The sequence below is a fragment of the Callithrix jacchus genome, chromosome 14 (assembly GCF_049354715.1).
Source record: "Callithrix jacchus isolate 240 chromosome 14, calJac240_pri, whole genome shotgun sequence".
Classification (NCBI taxonomy): Eukaryota; Metazoa; Chordata; class Mammalia; order Primates; family Cebidae; genus Callithrix; species Callithrix jacchus.
This window is the reverse complement of record NC_133515.1, coordinates 105,487,169-105,505,092: the sequence shown is the minus strand read 5'-3', so window position 1 is coordinate 105,505,092 and position 17,924 is coordinate 105,487,169. Positions and strand designations below refer to the sequence as shown.

General features: G+C 47.0%; 3 protein-coding genes across 20 annotated transcripts in view; 2 read left to right on the top strand and 1 right to left on the bottom strand.

Annotated features, from left to right (window-relative positions):
- CPSF3 (cleavage and polyadenylation specific factor 3) overlaps positions 1 to 1,414 on the top strand; it is a 52,430-nt gene extending 51,016 nt beyond the window's left edge. For both annotated transcript variants that reach the window (XM_008981158.4, XM_002758044.7), the window contains exon 18: positions 1,109 to 1,414. In XM_008981158.4, coding sequence (XP_008979406.1) covers positions 1,109 to 1,210 — 102 coding nt within the window. In that variant the 3' untranslated portion in view covers positions 1,211 to 1,414. The remainder of the gene's footprint in view (positions 1 to 1,108) is intronic.
- A 1,201-nt stretch (positions 1,415 to 2,615) lies between these two features.
- Positions 2,616 to 17,056, top strand: IAH1 (isoamyl acetate hydrolyzing esterase 1 (putative)). 5 transcript variants are annotated; one of them, XM_002758043.7, is made up of 6 exons: positions 2,616 to 2,720; positions 3,967 to 4,019; positions 6,418 to 6,566; positions 10,099 to 10,260; positions 13,384 to 13,502; positions 15,618 to 17,056. In XM_002758043.7, exons 1-6 carry the CDS (start codon positions 2,640 to 2,642, stop codon positions 15,798 to 15,800), a joined length of 747 nt encoding a protein of 248 aa, XP_002758089.1. In that variant the 5' UTR covers positions 2,616 to 2,639; the 3' UTR covers positions 15,801 to 17,056. The 5 variants fall into 5 exon arrangements, with proteins under 5 accessions (XP_002758089.1, XP_078206108.1, XP_035129176.1 ...); XM_078349982.1 differs by lacking the exon at positions 3,967 to 4,019; XM_035273285.3 differs by lacking the exon at positions 6,418 to 6,566.
- Positions 15,954 to 17,924, bottom strand: part of ADAM17 (ADAM metallopeptidase domain 17) — a 63,940-nt gene continuing 61,969 nt past the window's right edge. For all 13 annotated transcript variants that reach the window (XM_078349978.1, XM_008981151.5, XM_078349975.1 and 10 more), the window contains one exon: positions 15,954 to 17,783. In XM_078349978.1, coding sequence (XP_078206104.1) covers positions 17,442 to 17,783 — 342 coding nt within the window. In that variant the 3' untranslated portion in view covers positions 15,954 to 17,441. The remainder of the gene's footprint in view (positions 17,784 to 17,924) is intronic.

The window sequence follows — 17,924 nt, the reverse complement described above, 5'->3', positions numbered from 1 at the left end:
GTTATGCCTGTAATGTCAACACTTGGAGGCCAAGGTGGGCAGATCATTTGAGGTCAAGAGTTTGGGACCAGCCTAGCCAACATGGTGAAACCCCATTTCTACTAAAAATACAAAAATCAGCTGGGCGTGGTGGTATGCCTGTTGTCCCAGCTATTCAGGAGGCTGAGGCAGGAGAACCCAGGAGGCAGAGGTCACATTGAGCTGAGATCACATCACTGCTGTCTAATAAAAATGAAGTAACGGCTGGGCGAGGTGGCTCCTTCCTGTAATCCCAGCACTTTGGGAGGCCGAAGAGGGCGGATCATGAGGTCTCAAATTCGAGACCAGCCTGGCCAACATGGTCAAACCACGTCTCTACTAAAAATGTAAAAATTAGCCGGGTGTGGTGGCACACGCCTATGACCCCAGCTGCTTAGAAGGCTGAAGCAGGAGAATTGCTTGAACTTGAGAGGCAGAGGTTGCAGTGAGCCAAGATTGCGCCATTGCACTCCAGCCTGGGCAACAGGGTAAGACTCCATCTCAAAAAAAAAAAAAAATAACTAGAAGTTTATTGGTGAGTTTAACTCAAATTTAATACCAAATGTTGAGTAGACGGCCACATCCATTCCTTGCCAAGTAATTTGTGTGGCACAAACTTCCCTGGAGTATCATTTACTGGATCAAAATGTGGGCTTTAAAGTAATGTGGTTTACTAGACTTTTCCCAGTCTTTCCCCGGCTGCCTCAGATCATCACTAATTCGGCCCATCATCGTGCTGTCAGGAAGCACTGCCCCCAGCTGCACGCCCACAAGTGTGCAGGGCAGCTGTTCTGTTTCAGGGTAATCAGTTCCACCGTGACCTCTGCCCACACAGATGGTCGTTCTTTTTTGAGACTGGGTCTGGTTGTGCCGCCCAGGCTGGAGCGCAGTGGTGCAGTCAGCTCGCTGCAGCCTCAACCTCTGGAGCTCAGTGAACCTCCCTTGAGTAGCAGGAGCCACAGGCACATGCTACCACACCTGGCTAATTTTTTGTGAAATGACTTTTTTAAAGAGCATTCATTTATATTCCATGTAATCGTTATAGACTTAATTTTAATAATTAAAGTCTTATTTATGCCTTCATTTTCAGACTGTAGAATGTGAAGAAGGAAGTGAAGATGATGAATCCCTCCGAGAAATGGTGGAACTCGCTGCACAGAGACTATATGAGGCCCTGACACCAGTTCACTGAGAACCTATGATTGTATATGTTAAAAGTTTAAACATACTTGATTCTACTTCTGTTACTTAAAATACGTTAGTTTCTCTGAGGGTGTTTACTTTTGATGTCAAATGACCTTTATTCCAACAGCCTGAATACTGCTAAATTGCCAACTAATTTGTCCATTATTCTAGAACTAACTACTAAATAAACTGCCCATTATTTTTGAATTTATAGATTCTTCCAGGCATATGTGCAGCTCCCCTTGAAACCATCCAGATCTGCTGATAGCAACCGCTACTGGCTACCGGTCTCCCTGGGTTAACCAATTTGAGTTCTTAAGGATGCTAAGTAGCACTTAACAGACCTGGCTTCAAGCCTCTGCTGCCTGAGGCCTTAATGAAGGCCTTGTGATAAGGGTGACGTGCAGCCACCCTTGCTTGCTCTAGCAGGGGCTCTCAATCTGGGCTGCCCATGGGAATCACATGGGGTGCATTACAAGTGCACCTGTGTCCAGGTCCTGCTACCAGGAGGTGAGTTAATTGGGCTGGAGTGAGGGCCTTTGGTTGGATCTTAGGTGAGTTAATTGGGCCGGAGTGAGGGCCTTTGGTTGGATCTTAGGTGAGTTAATTGGGCTGGAGTGAGGGCCTTTGGTTGGATCTTGTTTGTAAAGATCGCCCAGGTGATCCAAGCTATTAGGTCTTGCTCTGCGCCCATAGCCCGCCCCAGGGAGCAGGATCCGCCTCTGCGCCGGCTCCCCAGGCCCTTCTATTATTCATCTACAGCTCTGTGGTTTCAGGGCGACCTTCCCACTCGTTTTTAGCTCGGCCACTGCACTTCATTGCACAGCTAAGGTAAGAACGTTGCATTGCAACCACGTTTTATTCAACAGATGAATCCTTTGGAAATAAGTCGTGCTCCGTGTCCGCGCATCCACCCAACGGCAGGGTAAAGTGAAGCCGCTGGCTGGACGCTTAGAACGTGCAGCTGCTTTCCCTCGTCATTCGCAGAACTACGATGTACAGCCAGGGTCTCCAGAGTGACGCCCGGCGCAGGAGGCCGCTTGCGCACCCCACGACCTCTTCCAGAGGGACTGGAGCATACAGAGGGCCATGGGAACAGCCCCATGCCCGACCGAGGGCCAGCAGCGCTGCCCGCCGCGCGTCCTGGGGTCACACGCCTGCCCTTTGAAGAACGCACCTGCGCAGGGTGGGCTTAGGGCAGCGCCCCCGAACCGATTTCCTTCCGGGACCCACGCGGCGGGGCGCGGGCTCCGGACACCCTGGGGGCAGTCTCGCTGTGGGTGAACGATCGCGGAGGCGGAGCTTCTGGCAGACTCCAAGGGGCCATGGGCGTCGAGCCCGCCTAGGTGCCCGACCAGCCAGGCTCCCGCAACCCACGGGCGGCCACTGCGCAGGCGCCTCGCCGAGCCGGCGGCCCCGCCCCGGCCTGCGGTTCCATGGCGCTGTGCGAGGCCGCGGGCTGCGGAAGCGCCCTGGTGTGGCCTCGCGTGTTGCTCTTCGGGGACTCCATCACCCAGGTACCGCCACCCGGACGCTCAGCCTCTCGCCGTGGCCTCCCTGCAGGGTTGCTGCCCAGCTGGCCGGGGCTCCTCGCCGTCCTCTGCGGCCCAGGAAACGGCTGGGGCGAAGCCTGGCCACGCCCGTGGCGACCCGGGTCCCCCAGTGGCTGCGCTTTGCCGGCCTGCGGCATCCCGGAGGCCAAGACGGTCCCTGCGAGAGCCCCGGTTCCCGGCACAGACGCGAGGGGACCCGGCCGCGCTGCTCGCCCCGCGCCGCCTCCCACCTGGGTCGGGAAGTGCGGTCGTCCCCTCCGCGCCGTCCTGGGCGGCAACGGTTCCCATCCGGGTCCAGGCGAGCGGCTCCGGGCGCCCTTTGTGTCCCAGGAAGCCGCGCGGGCACAGGTGGGGCCGTCAGAGGTGGACCTTAGAAGTAAAATGCCTTCAAGAATTAGGTAGAAAAGGACCATCTGTTCATCCAAGATCTCACCTCCCGTGAAGGGAACGATCTAAATGCAGGTTCTTCAGGGAGGGAGTGGAAAGTCCATTCCTGTGTGTCCTCTTCTCAGGACTTGCTTCACCAGGTTTTTGTGTATATGCCAGTAACTGGCAACATTATTTTTAGGCATATGGGGCAGTCAGGGCTTCCCGAATTGCACGGGAATGTGTATGAGAAATGTTCACCGTCCGCTCCGTAACCAGTGAGGTAGCACGGACTTCATTTCCTCTTTGGACTTGTAGTTGACTTTATCTCCTGAACTTGGATTTCTGTTTAGCTTTTTTTTGTTCTTTGAGACGGAGCCTCACTCTGTCGCCCAGGTTGGAGTGCAGTGTCGAGGTCTCGGCGCACTGCCACCTCCGCCTTCCGGGTTCAAGCGTTTCTCCTGCCTCAGCCTCCTAAGTAGCTGGGATTATAGACGGACGCCACACCGAGCTAATTTTTGTATTTTTAGCAGAGACGGGGTTTCGCCACGTTGACCAGGCTGGTGTCGAACTCCTGACCTCAGGTGATCCACCCGCCTCGGCCGCCCAAAGTGCTGGGATTACAGGCTGTTTAGCCTTCAATTGATAAAGAAAAAGCCCCCCTCTGCTAAAGTGCTTCCAGGTGTACTTACCTGTAATCCCCAGAATGACCTCCCCAGAGTGAATCAAGGCACAAAAGCCAAGAAGAGAGGGCAGAGAAAACAAAGGCATTGCGGATCAGAACTACCCTTGCCGAAATGACCAGCCAGTCATTTGTAGTAATAATGGGCTTTTCTTTCTCCAGTTTTCCTTCCAGCAGGGTGGATGGGGAGCATCGCTGGCTGACAAGCTGGTCAGGTGAGAATGGTTTCCGATACTTGAGTACTGATGGATGGAGGGAAGATGTCATTATCTTGGGAAGAGAGAGTGAAGGGTAGTTCTGAACAGAACATTTCCCCTTTGTTAATTTTGCTTGCCTTTCCTAGTGTATAGGAGAAGGAACAGAAAACATTTAATCTTCACTCGTCTGACCAGTTAGATATTTTAGGGTTGAGCTCTGATGGCTGGGTAGACTCAAGCTAAGTAAACGGCCAATGCCTCTTTGCTAGTCAAGGACACACAGATGTAAGTCCCAGCCGCTGTGATCGCAGAACTTGCAGTTTTACTGCTACACCACACTGGCAGGAAGCTACTTTGTCTTTTTTTTTTGGAAGTGCTGCGGTGACTAAGACAGACTCGCCTTGTCACAATTCCACCACACTTCGGTTTTTTGTGGTTTTTGAGACAGGGTCTCTCACCTAGGCAGTAGTGTGCAGTAGCGTGATCAGGGCTTACTGCAGCCTCGACTTCTGGGGCTCAAGCCATTATCCCACCTCGGCCTCCTGAGTGGCTGAGACCTACGGGCATGTGCCACTACACCCAGCCCGGCACTTCATTTTTAAGTACTGTAATTTCACTATGTAAAAAGGCTAGTCAGCATTTTGTAATCATTACATACAAAAACAATCTTACTTAGAAATAAGGCTGAGAAAAAAAAATAGAGAAATAAGGCTGAGTTTCACTTGTTCCCCACCTTAAACGCTGCCTGAGAACTCTGAGTAGTGTCATAAAAAGCGTACTTGTGGGCTGCTTTGGAGCCCACTGCCTGACATTGTGGCTGCGCTTCTCCACTGCTGCCTCAGCTTCTCTGCTTACACATCTGTAGGAATTTGAACCATACACCAAAATGAACTATACTGATTTACTAATCATAAATTGGACCCCCAGGATTCATTTTAAGAAAACTTTATGGTGAGCCGGGCACGGTGGCTCACACCTGTAATCCCAGCACTTTGGGAGGCTGAGGCAGGTGGATCATGAGGTCAAGAGATCGAGACCATCCTGGTCAACATGGTGAAACCCCGTCTCTACTAAAAATACAAAAATTAGCTGGGCATGGTGGTCCGCGCCTGTAGTCCCAGCTATTTGGGAGGCTGAGGCAGGAGAATTGCTTGAACCCAGGAGGCAGAGGTTGCAGTGAGCCAAGATCGTGCCATTGCACTCCAGTCTGGGTAACAACAGCGAAACTCCATCTCAAAAAAAAAAAGAAAGAAAACTTTATGGACAACTTCAAACATCTACAGAATCAAAGAGTGAAATGAGCCCATCAATGCCTCCTACTATGGATTATTCTAAAGCAAATCCCAGATCATATCGTTTTACCAAGACTAAGAAAAAAAGAGTCCCACTTACGTGCCTGGTACCATCTGAGGGGTTTTAAATCTGCCTGATGCAATCCTGAACTGGGATTCTCCTCACTTTACATGTGAGGAAGGAGTGGCAGGCATGTCCAGGGTCATGCCTAGTCACAGACGGAGCTGAGAAACAAATCCAGGCAAACTGGCCTTTTTTTCTTTTTCATTTCACCTCCAGTACTGTGAATCCAACTATTTTTAAGAAGGAAACAAGCCTATGAACTGGTTTAAGTTGAAACCAACTAATATATTTATTAAAACTAATCAAAACTAGAAATCAAATCTTCCATAGACTATTTAAATCTTTTTTTTTTTTTTTTTTTTTTTTTTTTTGAGACAGAGTCTTGCTCTGTCGCCCAGGCTGGAGTGCAGTGGCACCATCTCAGCTCACTGCAACCTCTGCCTCCCAGGTTCAAGCAATTCTCCTGCCTCAGCCTCCCGAGTGGCTGGGATTACAGGTGCCTGCCACCATGCCCAGCTAATTTTTGTATTTTTAGTAGAGATGAGATTTCACCATGTTCGTCAGGCTGGTCTTGAACTCCTGATCTCGTGATCTGCCCACCTCGGCCTCCCAAAGTGCTGGGATTATAGGCGTGAGCTACTGTGCCTGGTCTATTTACTTTAGTTTCTGAAACTAAACTATTTTAAGTTCCAGCATATTATTAGCTTTTTACCTGAGATACTTGCTCAGATCAATAACGGTCTGTCGTGAACTCCATTTTAAAAGCACCCCACTATACCATGCCTGAAGTCAGGTAGTCTGCAGGCTTAATCCCAGCCCCTTTATATGTAATTACTTATGATTTCTCACAGAGGAGTATGGCGTATTTACCTGTATCTTTGGCTTAAGGAAGATTAGCATGCTTCAACTATGTACTTGCTTCTTTCAAAGTGAAACCTGGGGCAGCCTCAGAGACACATGACAGGCTGAGAATCCCAGAGAGCACACCCTCACTAAAGGTTGGTTACTGGGACCGTGACTTCTTTCCCACAATTCATCTTTTTAAAATTTTTCATTTCAGAAAATGTGATGTTCTGAATCGTGGATTTTCAGGTTATAATACCAGATGGGCCAAAATTATCCTTCCAAGATTAATCAGGAAAGGAAACAGCTTGGACACCCCAGTAGCTGTGACAGTCTTCTTTGGGGCCAATGACAGTGCACTAAAAGGTGAAGGCATTTTTGTGTTTTTCTAGCTCTCTTTAGTCATTTTTATGTTGCAGCAAACTTACATGTAATATACTTTTTTCAACTGTTTACTTTCTCCCAATAGATAGTTTTGCCAAACTTAAGAGTTCCTTGAGTTTATATGTATTTCTGGCTTTAAAACCAGTGGATTTTATTCTCGACTCAGTTTCTACATGCCTCGGTTGCTGGCTGTTCTAATCTTGCAAACACTTAAATATTTTCTAGAGTCTGTTAGTGCTATGCTAAGTTTTTAATGTTTCTCTCTTTAGTTGATGCATTTGGCAGCAGAAAGCTTATGTATACCTGTGGTTTGCATGACACTGATGCAGCTGGGGGGTGTCTTAGGAGGTGTATTTCAGGGCAGCAGCCACCCTGACCTAGGCTAGGCTTGAATCCTGGGCGATGGTGAACGTGGGTTTGGAAAAGGAGGTGGACTCTCCTCGTTTGCTGAATTGTTGCTGTGACTAGAGCAAAGCTAGCCGTGTAAGAGGCCTTTCTCTCTTCCCGTTCTACTCTTGAAAGAAGAGCCTTCTGCATGCTATAAACGAGGAAAGTCAGCCTTTGTTTTAGGGTGTTAGGTAGTCACCTTCCAGAGATTTCTTTTGTGCCCTACATGTGTCACAGAAGTGGTGTGGAAAGCTATTTATAGGTACAGTGAGGGGGACCTCTAAGGTGGGGCTGGACATGAAGGAACACCAACTGCAGTAAGAGAAATTCTTGCTCTCAGGAGAAAGATTCTATAGATCACAGGTATCAGTAGAGACTGCATGCTAACCATTACACTGGGGAAGAAATTAATCTTCACTTTATTTCTTGCACCAAAAACTCTAAGAAAACTCAAAACAGAATTTTTTAAAAAGAAATTTTCCCAAATTTAGGATAAGGAAAAACACTTCCTAAGTATAAAAGCAGTGGAGGAAGCCACAAAGGAAAAACAGGTTTATGAAATAAATTTAAAATAGGTTAGAAAAAACTGGAAGAGAAAATGATGTGTTAAGGAAAATATCTGAAAATTGGGACAGACAAGAGAGTAGTATCTTTGGTGTAGAAATCAAGACAAATACTCCAATAGAAAACATGGGCAAAGGACAGGAACAGAGAAAAGGAGAAATTTTAACAGCAAATACATATTTGAAAATGTGTGAAAACTTAAAAAAATGCCAATTAAAACAAGATATTTTGATTTTTGACTCAAAGAAAAGCAGTATGAAGCAATAATGCTTATAGCCGACAGACATGAAATTAGATTGGAACTCTTCATTCTTGGAGGGAGAAGAGCTTATAATCCTTCTGGAAAGCTGAGTGACAGTAGGGTCAAGTGACTGCCCACATGTAGAAATTCAACCTAAGGAAGTATTCAGAAATGCAGCCAGATATGTGTGCAGAGATTTCTGTGTATTGCTACTTATTTTTTTGAGATGGAGTTTTGATCTTTTGCCCAGCCTGGAGTGAAGTGACACGATCTCAGCTCACTGCAACCTCCACCTCCCAGGTTCAAGCAGTTCTCTGCCTTAGCCTCCTGAGTAGTTGGGATTCAGGCACGCGCCACCATGCCCAGCTGTTTTTATATTTTTAATAGAGATGGGATTTTGCCATATTGGCCAGGTTGGTCTCAAACTCCTGATCTCAGGTGATCCACCTGCCTCTGCCTCCCAAAGTGCTAGGATTTCAGGTGTGAGCCACCGTGCCCAGCTGTGTATTCCTATTTAAAACAGCAGATTAGGCCGGGCGCGGTGGCTCAAGCCTGTAATCCCAGCACTTTGGGAGGCCGAGGCAGGTGGATCACGAGGTCAACAGATCGAGACCATCTTGGTCAACATGGTGAAACCCCGTCTCTACTAAAATTCCAAAAAATTAGCTGGGCACGGTGGGGCGTGCCTGTAATCCCAGCTGCTCGGGAGGCTGAGGCAGGAGAATTGCCTGAACCCAGGAGGCGGAGATTGTGGTGAGCCGAGATCGCGCCACTGCACTCCAGCCTGGGTAACAAGAGCGAAACTCCGTCTCAAAAAAAAAAACAAAACAAAACAAAAAAAAACCCAGCAGATTAGAAGCTGTACAGTAAGGAAACAAACATCATGTGGTCACCCTACAAATACATATCATTTTTTTTTTTGAGGACTATTTATGGACACAGAAAAGCTCATAATATGTCATGTGAGCCAGGCATGGCGGCTTATGCCTGTAATCCCAACACTGGGAGGTGAGGCCAAGGTGGGAGGATTGTTTGAGGCCAGGAGTTTGAGACCAGCCTGGGCAACAGAGAGAGACCCTTGTCTCAACAACGGCGAAATTTGCCAAATGTGATTACACATGCCTATAGTCCCAGCTACTTGGGAAGCTGAGGTGGGCGGGTCACTTAGACCCAGGAGTTCAAGGTTATAGTGAGCTGTGATCACACTACTACACTCTAGCCTGGGAGATGGAGCGACAACCTGTCTCTAAAACAATCTGTAGAAAAAAAGCAAAATATAAAGTCTTCAATGTGAATATAATCTTCAGTGCAAACTCATTTTTATTTAAAGTGTACATATCTTCCTGAAAAGACTGGAAAGATATACATCCAAATGCCAACAGTGGTTTTCTGGGTGGTAGGATCATTGGTGACTTTTTTTCTTTACACGTACTTATATGTGGTTAGCAAATGGCCTACAGTGACCCTTGTAATACTTGAGAGAGCCTATTTAGAAAATACTCCTTTGCAGTAACGGAGGTAGTAGTCATGGGTGCATTTGTTTAGACTGAGTGCTTGCTTCATGAAGGCACCCTGCTTGGTGCTGTAAACTCTTAGCTATTTTGATTTTCAGTCCTAGAGGGAAACCCTATTATCGTCCTCATTTTACCAATAAGGTACGGAAAGGCTAAGTATTTATCTGTGGTTCTGTAGCAAGGAGTGACAAAGCCAGGATTCGAACCTAGGCTGTCTCACTCAACAGGCTGGGCTCTTGAATTTCTTTACAAATTCAACCTCATTGATTTAACAACCATCTGGAAACTAGTGACAAAAATACAAGAGTACTTTGACTCATGCCTGTAATCCCAGCACTTTGGGAGGCCGAGGCAGGCAGATCACGAGGTCAAGATATCGAGACCACGGTGAAACCCCATCTCTACTAAAAAATATAAAAATTAGCTGGGCGTGGTAGTACACACCTGTGGTCCCAGCTACTCAGAAGGCTGAGGCAGGAGAATTGCTTGAACCTGGGAGGCGGAGGTTACAGTGAGCCTAGATCACGCCACTGCACTCCAGCCTGGCGCCTAGCAACAGAGCAAGACTCTGTCTCAAAAAAAAAAAAAGTACTTAACAGTGCCCCTAGTCAGAGCCTTTGAAGTCTTGTTTATGAAGAACTATACATTTTAATTCATTAAGGAGAAAACCTTCACTTTGTGTCGTTGGTGTTAAACAATTCCCCAGTGACATCATGAATCGCAGGCATTTGCAGAAGTGTGTTCACCTCAGTTGTCGTCACTTATAATAAGTAAGCATTTGGTGAGTACTCATGTTTCTCCTGGACAGATGAGAATCCCAAGCAGCACATTGCCCTGGACGAGTATGCTGCAAATTTAAAGAGCATGGTGCAGTACCTGAAGTCTGTGGACATCCCTGAGAATCGAGTCATTCTCATCACGCCGACCCCACTTTGTGAAACAGCCTGGGAAAAACAGTGCATCATACAAGGTAAGCAACCCGCAGCCAACCTCAGCAAACCTGGATAGGAACACTGAGGGAAGAACTGATAGGCAGTGGTTTCCTGCCTGGGGGCTTCTGTTTCTTAGGGTCTCTGTATGTCCATTCATCAACAGCTTCCATTATGTTATACCTGATCCCTTTTTGACATAGGAAAGGGATTCTGGCTTCGGATAGTCAGGAGGGAACCACAGGCCTCACATCTGCTGACCTTTACAATTGCCAAACTCCAGGGTGCACGTGCAGCCCACTGAGAACTGTGCGCAGTTGTGGTGCTCTGTGGGGGCTGGGACTGGGGGGTGCTCTGTGGGGGCTGGGACTGGGGGTGCTCTAGGGGCTGGGACTGGGAGGTGCTCTGGGGGGCTGGGACTGGGGGGTGCTCTGAGGGCTGGAACTGGGAGTGCTCTGTGAGGGCTGGGACTGGGGGGTGCTCTGTGAGGGCTGGGACTGGGGGTGCTCTGTAGGGGCTGGGACTGGGGGGTGCTCTGTGGGGGCTGGGACTGGGGGGTGCTCTGTGAGGGCTGGGACTGGGGGTGCTCTGTAGGGGCTGGGACTGGGAGGTGCTCTGGGGGGGCTGGGACTGGGGGGTGCTCTGGGGGGCTGGGACTGGGGGTGCTCTAGGGGCTGGGACTGGGAGGTGCTCTGTGGGGGCTGGGACTGGGGGGTGCTCTAGGGGCTGGGACTGGGGGTGCTCTAGGGGCTGGGACTGGGAGGTGCTCTGGGGGGGGCTGGGACTGGGGGGTGCTCTGTGGGGGATGGGACTGGAGGTTGCTCTGGGGGCTGCGACTGGGAGGTGCTCTGTGGGGGCTAGGACTGGAGGGCTGCTGTGCCTTGACTCGGAGGTCCATACCTGGGGCTTTTTTTCTGGCTCATGGGAGGTGGGATAGGAATGATGGGATAGGAGTCACTAGCACTCTGTGTACTCAGGTTTCACATCCCTCAAGTGCTGTGTTTTCGAGCCACCTTTGGTTGAAAAACCTGCATATAAGCGGACCTTCACGGTTCAAACCGTTGTTCAAGGGTCAGCTGTATGTTAATGGTTATGGAAGTTTTCTAAGCTGCCGAGAACTCAACATTCTAGGACAAATTATTGGCCTTGCAACACAGAACAGCTGTTTCTCAAAGCATGGTCTGACTCAAACAGTATTTGTAGGTAGATTTCAATGCTGGGCCCATTTTCAGCACACCAGATGTTTTTTACACACTACAGCAGGCGTACCACAATTTTATGGAAGACTGTTATTGTCCCTACTTTACCAGTGGATAAACTGAGTCTTAGAGAAGTTAAGTAACCTGCCCAAGATCACACAGCCAATGACAGAACCCAGAATCAAATCCAGTAGTGTGACTTCAGAGCTCAAGTACTTACTGTTACAAGAGTTTACTGTTGAGTTGGGCTGTAGCTATGACCCCTGCTCTCAAAGGGCCTCTCATCCTTAGAGGAGAATCCAACGCCTTCTGAAGTCACACAGAGCATATGTCAAGGGGTGCCACACACTGGAGGCACAAACCTGGGGAGAAACCCTAGCCTGTGGGGCATGGTGGTAGCAGGCTCTGGGCATCACATCAGGGCAGAGGGCCCCTAATGCTGTGCATGAGATACCAGAGTGTTCTGCAGGGAGGCCTAAAGGCCCACAAAGCTCCACTGGAGACACCTCCAGACCCCTAGCTCGCCTCTGGGCCTGCAGCCATAACTGACCTGGGGGACAGTGTTGTCCTGGCTTTAATAGAAGGGGATGAATGTTAGATAGCTTGGTCCACAGAAGCTGTTTAGACTTCTTTTTGTTTACTGTTTCCTAGGGAAAGAATATATGACATTCTGAATGTTTAATTTCATTTCCTCTTTCCATCCTTGAATGTAGCCCAGTGGAGACTTTTTAAAAACTCAATGAGCAAAGCAGGTAGAGGAGAGGTTACATCTCAGTAACTCGTCCCCCTAGAAATTCAGCTGCTTATTTTTTGAGACGGTCTTGCTGTGTCACCCAAGCTGGAGTGCAGTGGCTTGCTTACAGCTCACTGCAGCCTGGACTTCTGGGCTCAGAGATCCTCTTGCCCCAGCCTTCCAAGTAGCTGGAACCACCGGCATGTGCCACCATGCTCAACTAATTTTTAAAATTTTTTCATAAGAATGAGGTAGCTAGTTATAATCCAGGTGAATTTTACAAATGAACAATTGATCCCATGTATGAATCAAAACTGGCAAATAGTTTCTTCTCTCTGATGTAGAGCCTGGGCCAGCACAGGTCCTCCTGTGACCATGTCCAGTTGCTCTTATCCTCATGCTTTCTCTTTCATACGATTCTGTGGTCCGCCTCCCGCCAGTCCTCACTGTCCTATTTGCAGCCTCCTGAGCCTTTTCTCCTACCCCCAGCCCCTCCTTCTAACCTGGCACAATCCCCAGATACCTCACTCCAGCCTTCCCTAGTGCAGCTCCCTGGGAGGAGGAGGCAGCCTGCGCCTGTGTTAGATACACTCAATTGCTCTGTGCTGGCTGCTTTGCTGGAGTTTAGTCTCAGCCCTGTCAGTATTCCTGCAATTACGTAGGCACTGTCATCACAGGGATGCAGAAAGCTTGAGGACAATTAAGAAAGCTGTACAGTCACACAGCTATTTAGTGAAAACTATAGGCATCAAAACGTAGATATCTGTATCTGAAGTCTACAAATAATTTTGCTGTGCTGCGGTGCAGCTGTTACATGTAAAAAGCCAGTGGTGTCAGCACTCCATGGCCTGGCATTTCTTCCCAGTACAGCCCTTACCAGCCCCCAGCCCAGCTCCTGTAGCCGGCACTCTCCAAGCAGCCCAGCTCTCTTGGGCCTTTTCTGCCTCTGTGCCTTCTTCAAGGTGCCCTCTAGAACATCCTCCCTGGCTCCTCAGAAGGCTCTGGTTACCACTAAAGGCTCCTCCTTCCCATTGTACCTTGTCCTCTGCTGGGTAGAGCAGCACACCAGTAACCTGCAAGGCCTATCAACATATACCCCAGCCCCTGGGGCTGGCCCAAGTGAGGTCAGTATTTAATGGCACTTGAAACTGTCTAGATGAGTACAGCAGAACTTATACGAGGACCAGCATTTGGGTTTATCAACTGCCACCTCGATTTCTTCTCTCCAAAAGGTTGCAAACTAAATCGCCTGAATTCTGTTGTTGGTGAATATGCCAATGCATGTTTACAAGTGGCCCAAGACTGTGGGACTGACGTACTTGACCTGTGGACCCTGATGCAAGAAAGCCAGGTATGGTGGCTTGCTCAGTCCTCTTGGGGTGAATAGGATCACACAGAAGTAAACCAGGTGTGTGTACAGCTTTCCCTAGAAAGGTCCTGCTTAGCTAAAAGAGTCATCCCTTTAGCCAATGGAATCAAAAAGGCTTGGGGAGAGAAGGAATGGAGGTTCCAGGATGGCTCACAAGCCCAGCAGCTTCTTCGGCCAGGCTCCTTGGCTGTTAGTACACAATGATGTAAATGAGCAATACGTGGCTCCTATTTATGAACATCTAAGCCAAGTTCTTCTTTCATATATAAAATGGCAGAAGAAGCTAAAACTTGTTAAAACATGAAACAATGAATCTGAATATAGTATTGGCTGATAACTCAGTTTGTGATACGTAGTTCTAATTAAGTTACTTTGTTTTAAAGCCTGAAAGCATATTCACAAACATAAAAGATAAAAAGTGGGTCCCATAGAGTGGTGCAGCCACTCAGGAGATGGCTGGACATTTCCTACGCAGTCACACATACACTTAGGGAGGACCTGGCCGTCCACTCCTGGGTTATCTGCCCTAGAGAAAGAAAAACTGATCACACGTAACTTGGGTGTGATGCTGACAGCAGCATCATTCCTGCCTGCTGGAAACACCCCAGTGTCCTCGGGTGGCTGAACCTGGCGTGTCCATGCAATGGGATACTACTTGGCAATAAAAAGTAAGTCTTGACACAGAGCAACACAGGTGACTCAAAGCACTTCACTAAGGGAAGGAAGCTGGTCTCTGAAGGTTACATACTACATGAGTCCATCTGCTTGGTACCCCAAAAAGGCAAGACTGGGCTGGGCGCGGTGGCTCACGCCTGTAAACCCAGCACTTTGGGAGACCAAGGCAGGTGGATCACCTGAGGTCAGGAGTTCAAGACCAGCCTGGGCAACAAGAGCAAGACTCCGTCAAAAAAAGAAAGTCACATAAGCTAGTTGGCACCCAGATTCTAACAGAGCTCTTGCCTAAGAAGATTCTTCCCCAAGTGAGAAATAGCTGTATGGGTAAAATTATTGAGTTCAGGGCCTGGTATGGCTGTTCATGCCTATAATCCCAATACTTCATGAGACCAAGGTGGGAGAATTGCTTGAGCCTAGGAGTTCAAGACCAGCCTGGGCAACATAAGACCAGTCTGTACAAAAAGTCCAAAAATTAGCCAGGCATGGTGGCACATGGCTGTGGTCCCAGCTACTCAGGGGGCTGAGGTTGGAAGGATCCCTTGTGCCCAGGAGGTTGAGGCTACAGTGAGCCATGATCATGTCACTGTACTCCAGTCTAAGCAACAAAGCAAAAACCTATCTCCAAAGATATATATATATTTTTAAATATATACTGTTGAGTTCAGGGGAGTAGGAGTGAGACTGGGCTCTTGTCTCAGCAATTACTAGTCTAGGTTAGATGGTACAAGTTCTTTCCACCTAAAAATCTAAGTCAAAAACAATATTGACTCATGGGAGACCTGATACCAAATTTTTCATTTTTTGCTGATTATGTTTATAGGCCATATTTCCCTGTTAAAGCTCTTTCCAACAATAACCTGAGAATCATGTCATATGACTCAGGAGACCTAGAATGAGGTCCCAGTTCATTTAACAGTGAGTGACTTTCATGAAACTTGATTCTATAATACAGAGACCATACTATAAAACACTAGTAAGGGTTGTGTAAATGTCCAAACACCTATGTAATAGCATGTCAGTGCCACTGTAGTCCAAGACAGCAACTCTCGTCTGATGCCTAAAATGAAAGGGGCTGGTGATCTTTCTGTCACAGGGCCACAAACAGGAGAATGTTACACACTGGCATTCAGAAAAGTTATACTACTCTTCCCTCCCACGCTTTTTTTTTTAAATCTTAGAGACAGTCTCGCTCTATCACCCAGGAAGCCTGGGCTTAAGTGATCCTCCCACCTTAGCCTCCCGAGTAGGTAGGAATATAGGTCTGTGCCACCACACCCAGCTCATTTTTCAAATTTTTTTTGTAGAGACAGGGTCTCAAACTGTCCTCCAGTGATCCTCAGCCCCAAAGTGTTAGAATTACAAGTGGGACCTACCACACCTGGCCAGTTACCCACCTTTAACCGATTTCTCTCTCCCTTCTAGGACTTCTCATCCTATTTATCAGATGGACTACATTTGTCATCAAAGGGGAATGAATTTTTGTTCTCACATCTCTGGCCTTTGATAGAGAAAAAGGTCTCTTCTCTGCCTTTGCTGCTTCCTTACTGGCGGGATGTAGCAGAAGCAAACCCTGAATTAAGTCTGCTAGGAGATGGAGACCATTAGCCAATCACGGGAGACCCAAGTCTGCTTATTAATCTACAGAACTCAAAGTTGCCAATACATAGACACCTCTTTTTCCTCCGGCTTAAACCTTTGCCAATGATATTAATAATAAAAGTATTAGGATTTTTCAGGGAAGTTTTGTACTTAGGTCCATTGTGTTTTGACAGTATTTATTAATGCAGATATCAGTGCTATAGCTATAAAATATACCCTAAGCAGCTTAATTTTACAAATGACAAAGACTTTTTTTTTTAAAGTCACAATTTTATAAAAATGGTTTTCTTACATTCTTTTGAGAACTGCTGCACACATACACCCACACACCTGTATCAAATTCCAAAAGTGTAACTAAAATACAAGAATATTGTGACTAGTTAAAATACAGCAAATACCATAAGGTACAAGTTCAAGTATTAGTATAACAAGTATCTGCATAAAAAATGTCCTTGGAAAAGTTTGGGGGAAGGACATGATTAGTCACAGGTTTGGTTAATTGCCCTCAAAGTTTCCAAGTTAAAATGTTTTGGCTGGTGAGCACATTTCAGTTCTTAGGGGAAAAAAAGCTTTTAATAGCAATTTATAGAAATCAGAATTCAGGCTAATGGTTTTTATCCTTCACACAGTAAATGCAGCCCATCCAGAGTCCTGGAGCAATAAAAAGGGTCAATAAAAAGGGTTTCTGAAGAATCAGTTCTTGTGGGGATGGCCCCCCCAACCATAAGGGCAGGTAGCATTCTGTCACCTGGCTGGCTCATCACACCTCAGCCTATTCAAAACAACCTATTAAGAAATATCTTACCCTTTTATTCACTAGTGTTTGAAAACAGGCAACCCAACATGCTGGGATTACAAGCATGAACCACTGCACCTGATTGATAGGGATACCTGCTCTTAGAAAATTCACTATCAGTAATAGGGATACATGAAGATACTTACACAGAAAAATTACCCAGCAACTCAGGGCCCTAAAAAGTTGATAGGATTCCATAAATTCAACTAGCTAGCACTTACCCTCACTGTAAGGTAGGTAGTTATACTACTAGGGAGTATTAGTCTTAGAGTTATGAAGAGCCAATATTAACCCAAATGATTTCTAAACTTAGATGTATAATTCTCCCTGCTACTTAAAAACTCCAGGTAACCACAATTTAGAGACAATGTATAACGAGATTTATCTCCTTCGTTTTTAGTTAAAGGCAAAAATTAAACCTATTGTGTTCCAGTTGTTCTCACAAATAAATGCTAAATGCCTCATATTCAGCGGTTCATTACAGTGTATTAAAAAAAAATCATTTCCCTAGTCAGTGCTGTTATCAATATAAAAGATTAATCTACAAAAACATAATATTAATAACCCAATCCAGCTGTATTTTCTGCTTTTGCACCACAGGTCAAAAGATACTTAAACTAAAACCTGAAAGCCTCAAAATAAGCTAGATTCACCTTCACCTTACCTTTTCAAAAGGAGAAGGGCTGAACCACACAAGAATTGTTTATCTGCAGGAAGTTCAAACACATGACCCGCATCTGCTGTTAAAAGTCACTTCCTTACTTCCCAATCTTCACAAAAATAAGCTGAGATTGTAAGTCAAATCTATAAAAATATTTTGCGCACATTAGTGAAAAGAGCTGAGAACTAAACTAGCACTCTGTTTCTTTGCTGTCAACACGATTCTGACGCTGCAGTTTAAAGGAGGCAGCCTTTTCACTTCTGGTGACCGGATGGTCCGTGAGATCCTCAAATGACTTGGCAGCTGTGCTGCTATTTGGGAAGGGGTCCTTCTCAAACCCATCCTCATCCATATGTGAGTCTGTGCTAGGGTCTTCCTGGATGGTGTCCATTCTCTGGTGGTCCAGTTTCGGAGCTGCTGGCGCTGAAGGGATCACAGGGGCAGGCTGCAGGCGGCCTGGAGTCTGGGGTGCAGGAAAGGGTTTGATAATGCGAACTGATGCGGAATCCATGCTACTCAGCATTTCAACATTCTGGAAAGACATGGGTTCAATTGATGGGAATAAAAGATGAATCGGAGGTCCTGAGAGCTGCAACCTTACCCATCAAAGAGCCCCTTACTCTGTTGGCACTGTGATGCTTCTTGCTAAAAAAAAGTGTTAGGTGAGGCTCGC

Bases quoted from the DNA above. Each gene is read 5' to 3' on its own strand.
- IAH1 (XM_002758043.7), top strand. From the start codon at position 2,640: ATGGCGCTGTGCGAGGCCGCGGGCTGCGGAAGCGCCCTGGTGTGGCCT. The intron at 4,020-6,417 runs GTGAGAATGGTT...TTTTCATTTCAG, and splicing joins CTGGCTGACAAGCTGGTCAG to AAAATGTGATGTTCTGAATC. The intron at 6,567-10,098 runs GTGAAGGCATTT...TCTCCTGGACAG, and splicing joins CAATGACAGTGCACTAAAAG to ATGAGAATCCCAAGCAGCAC.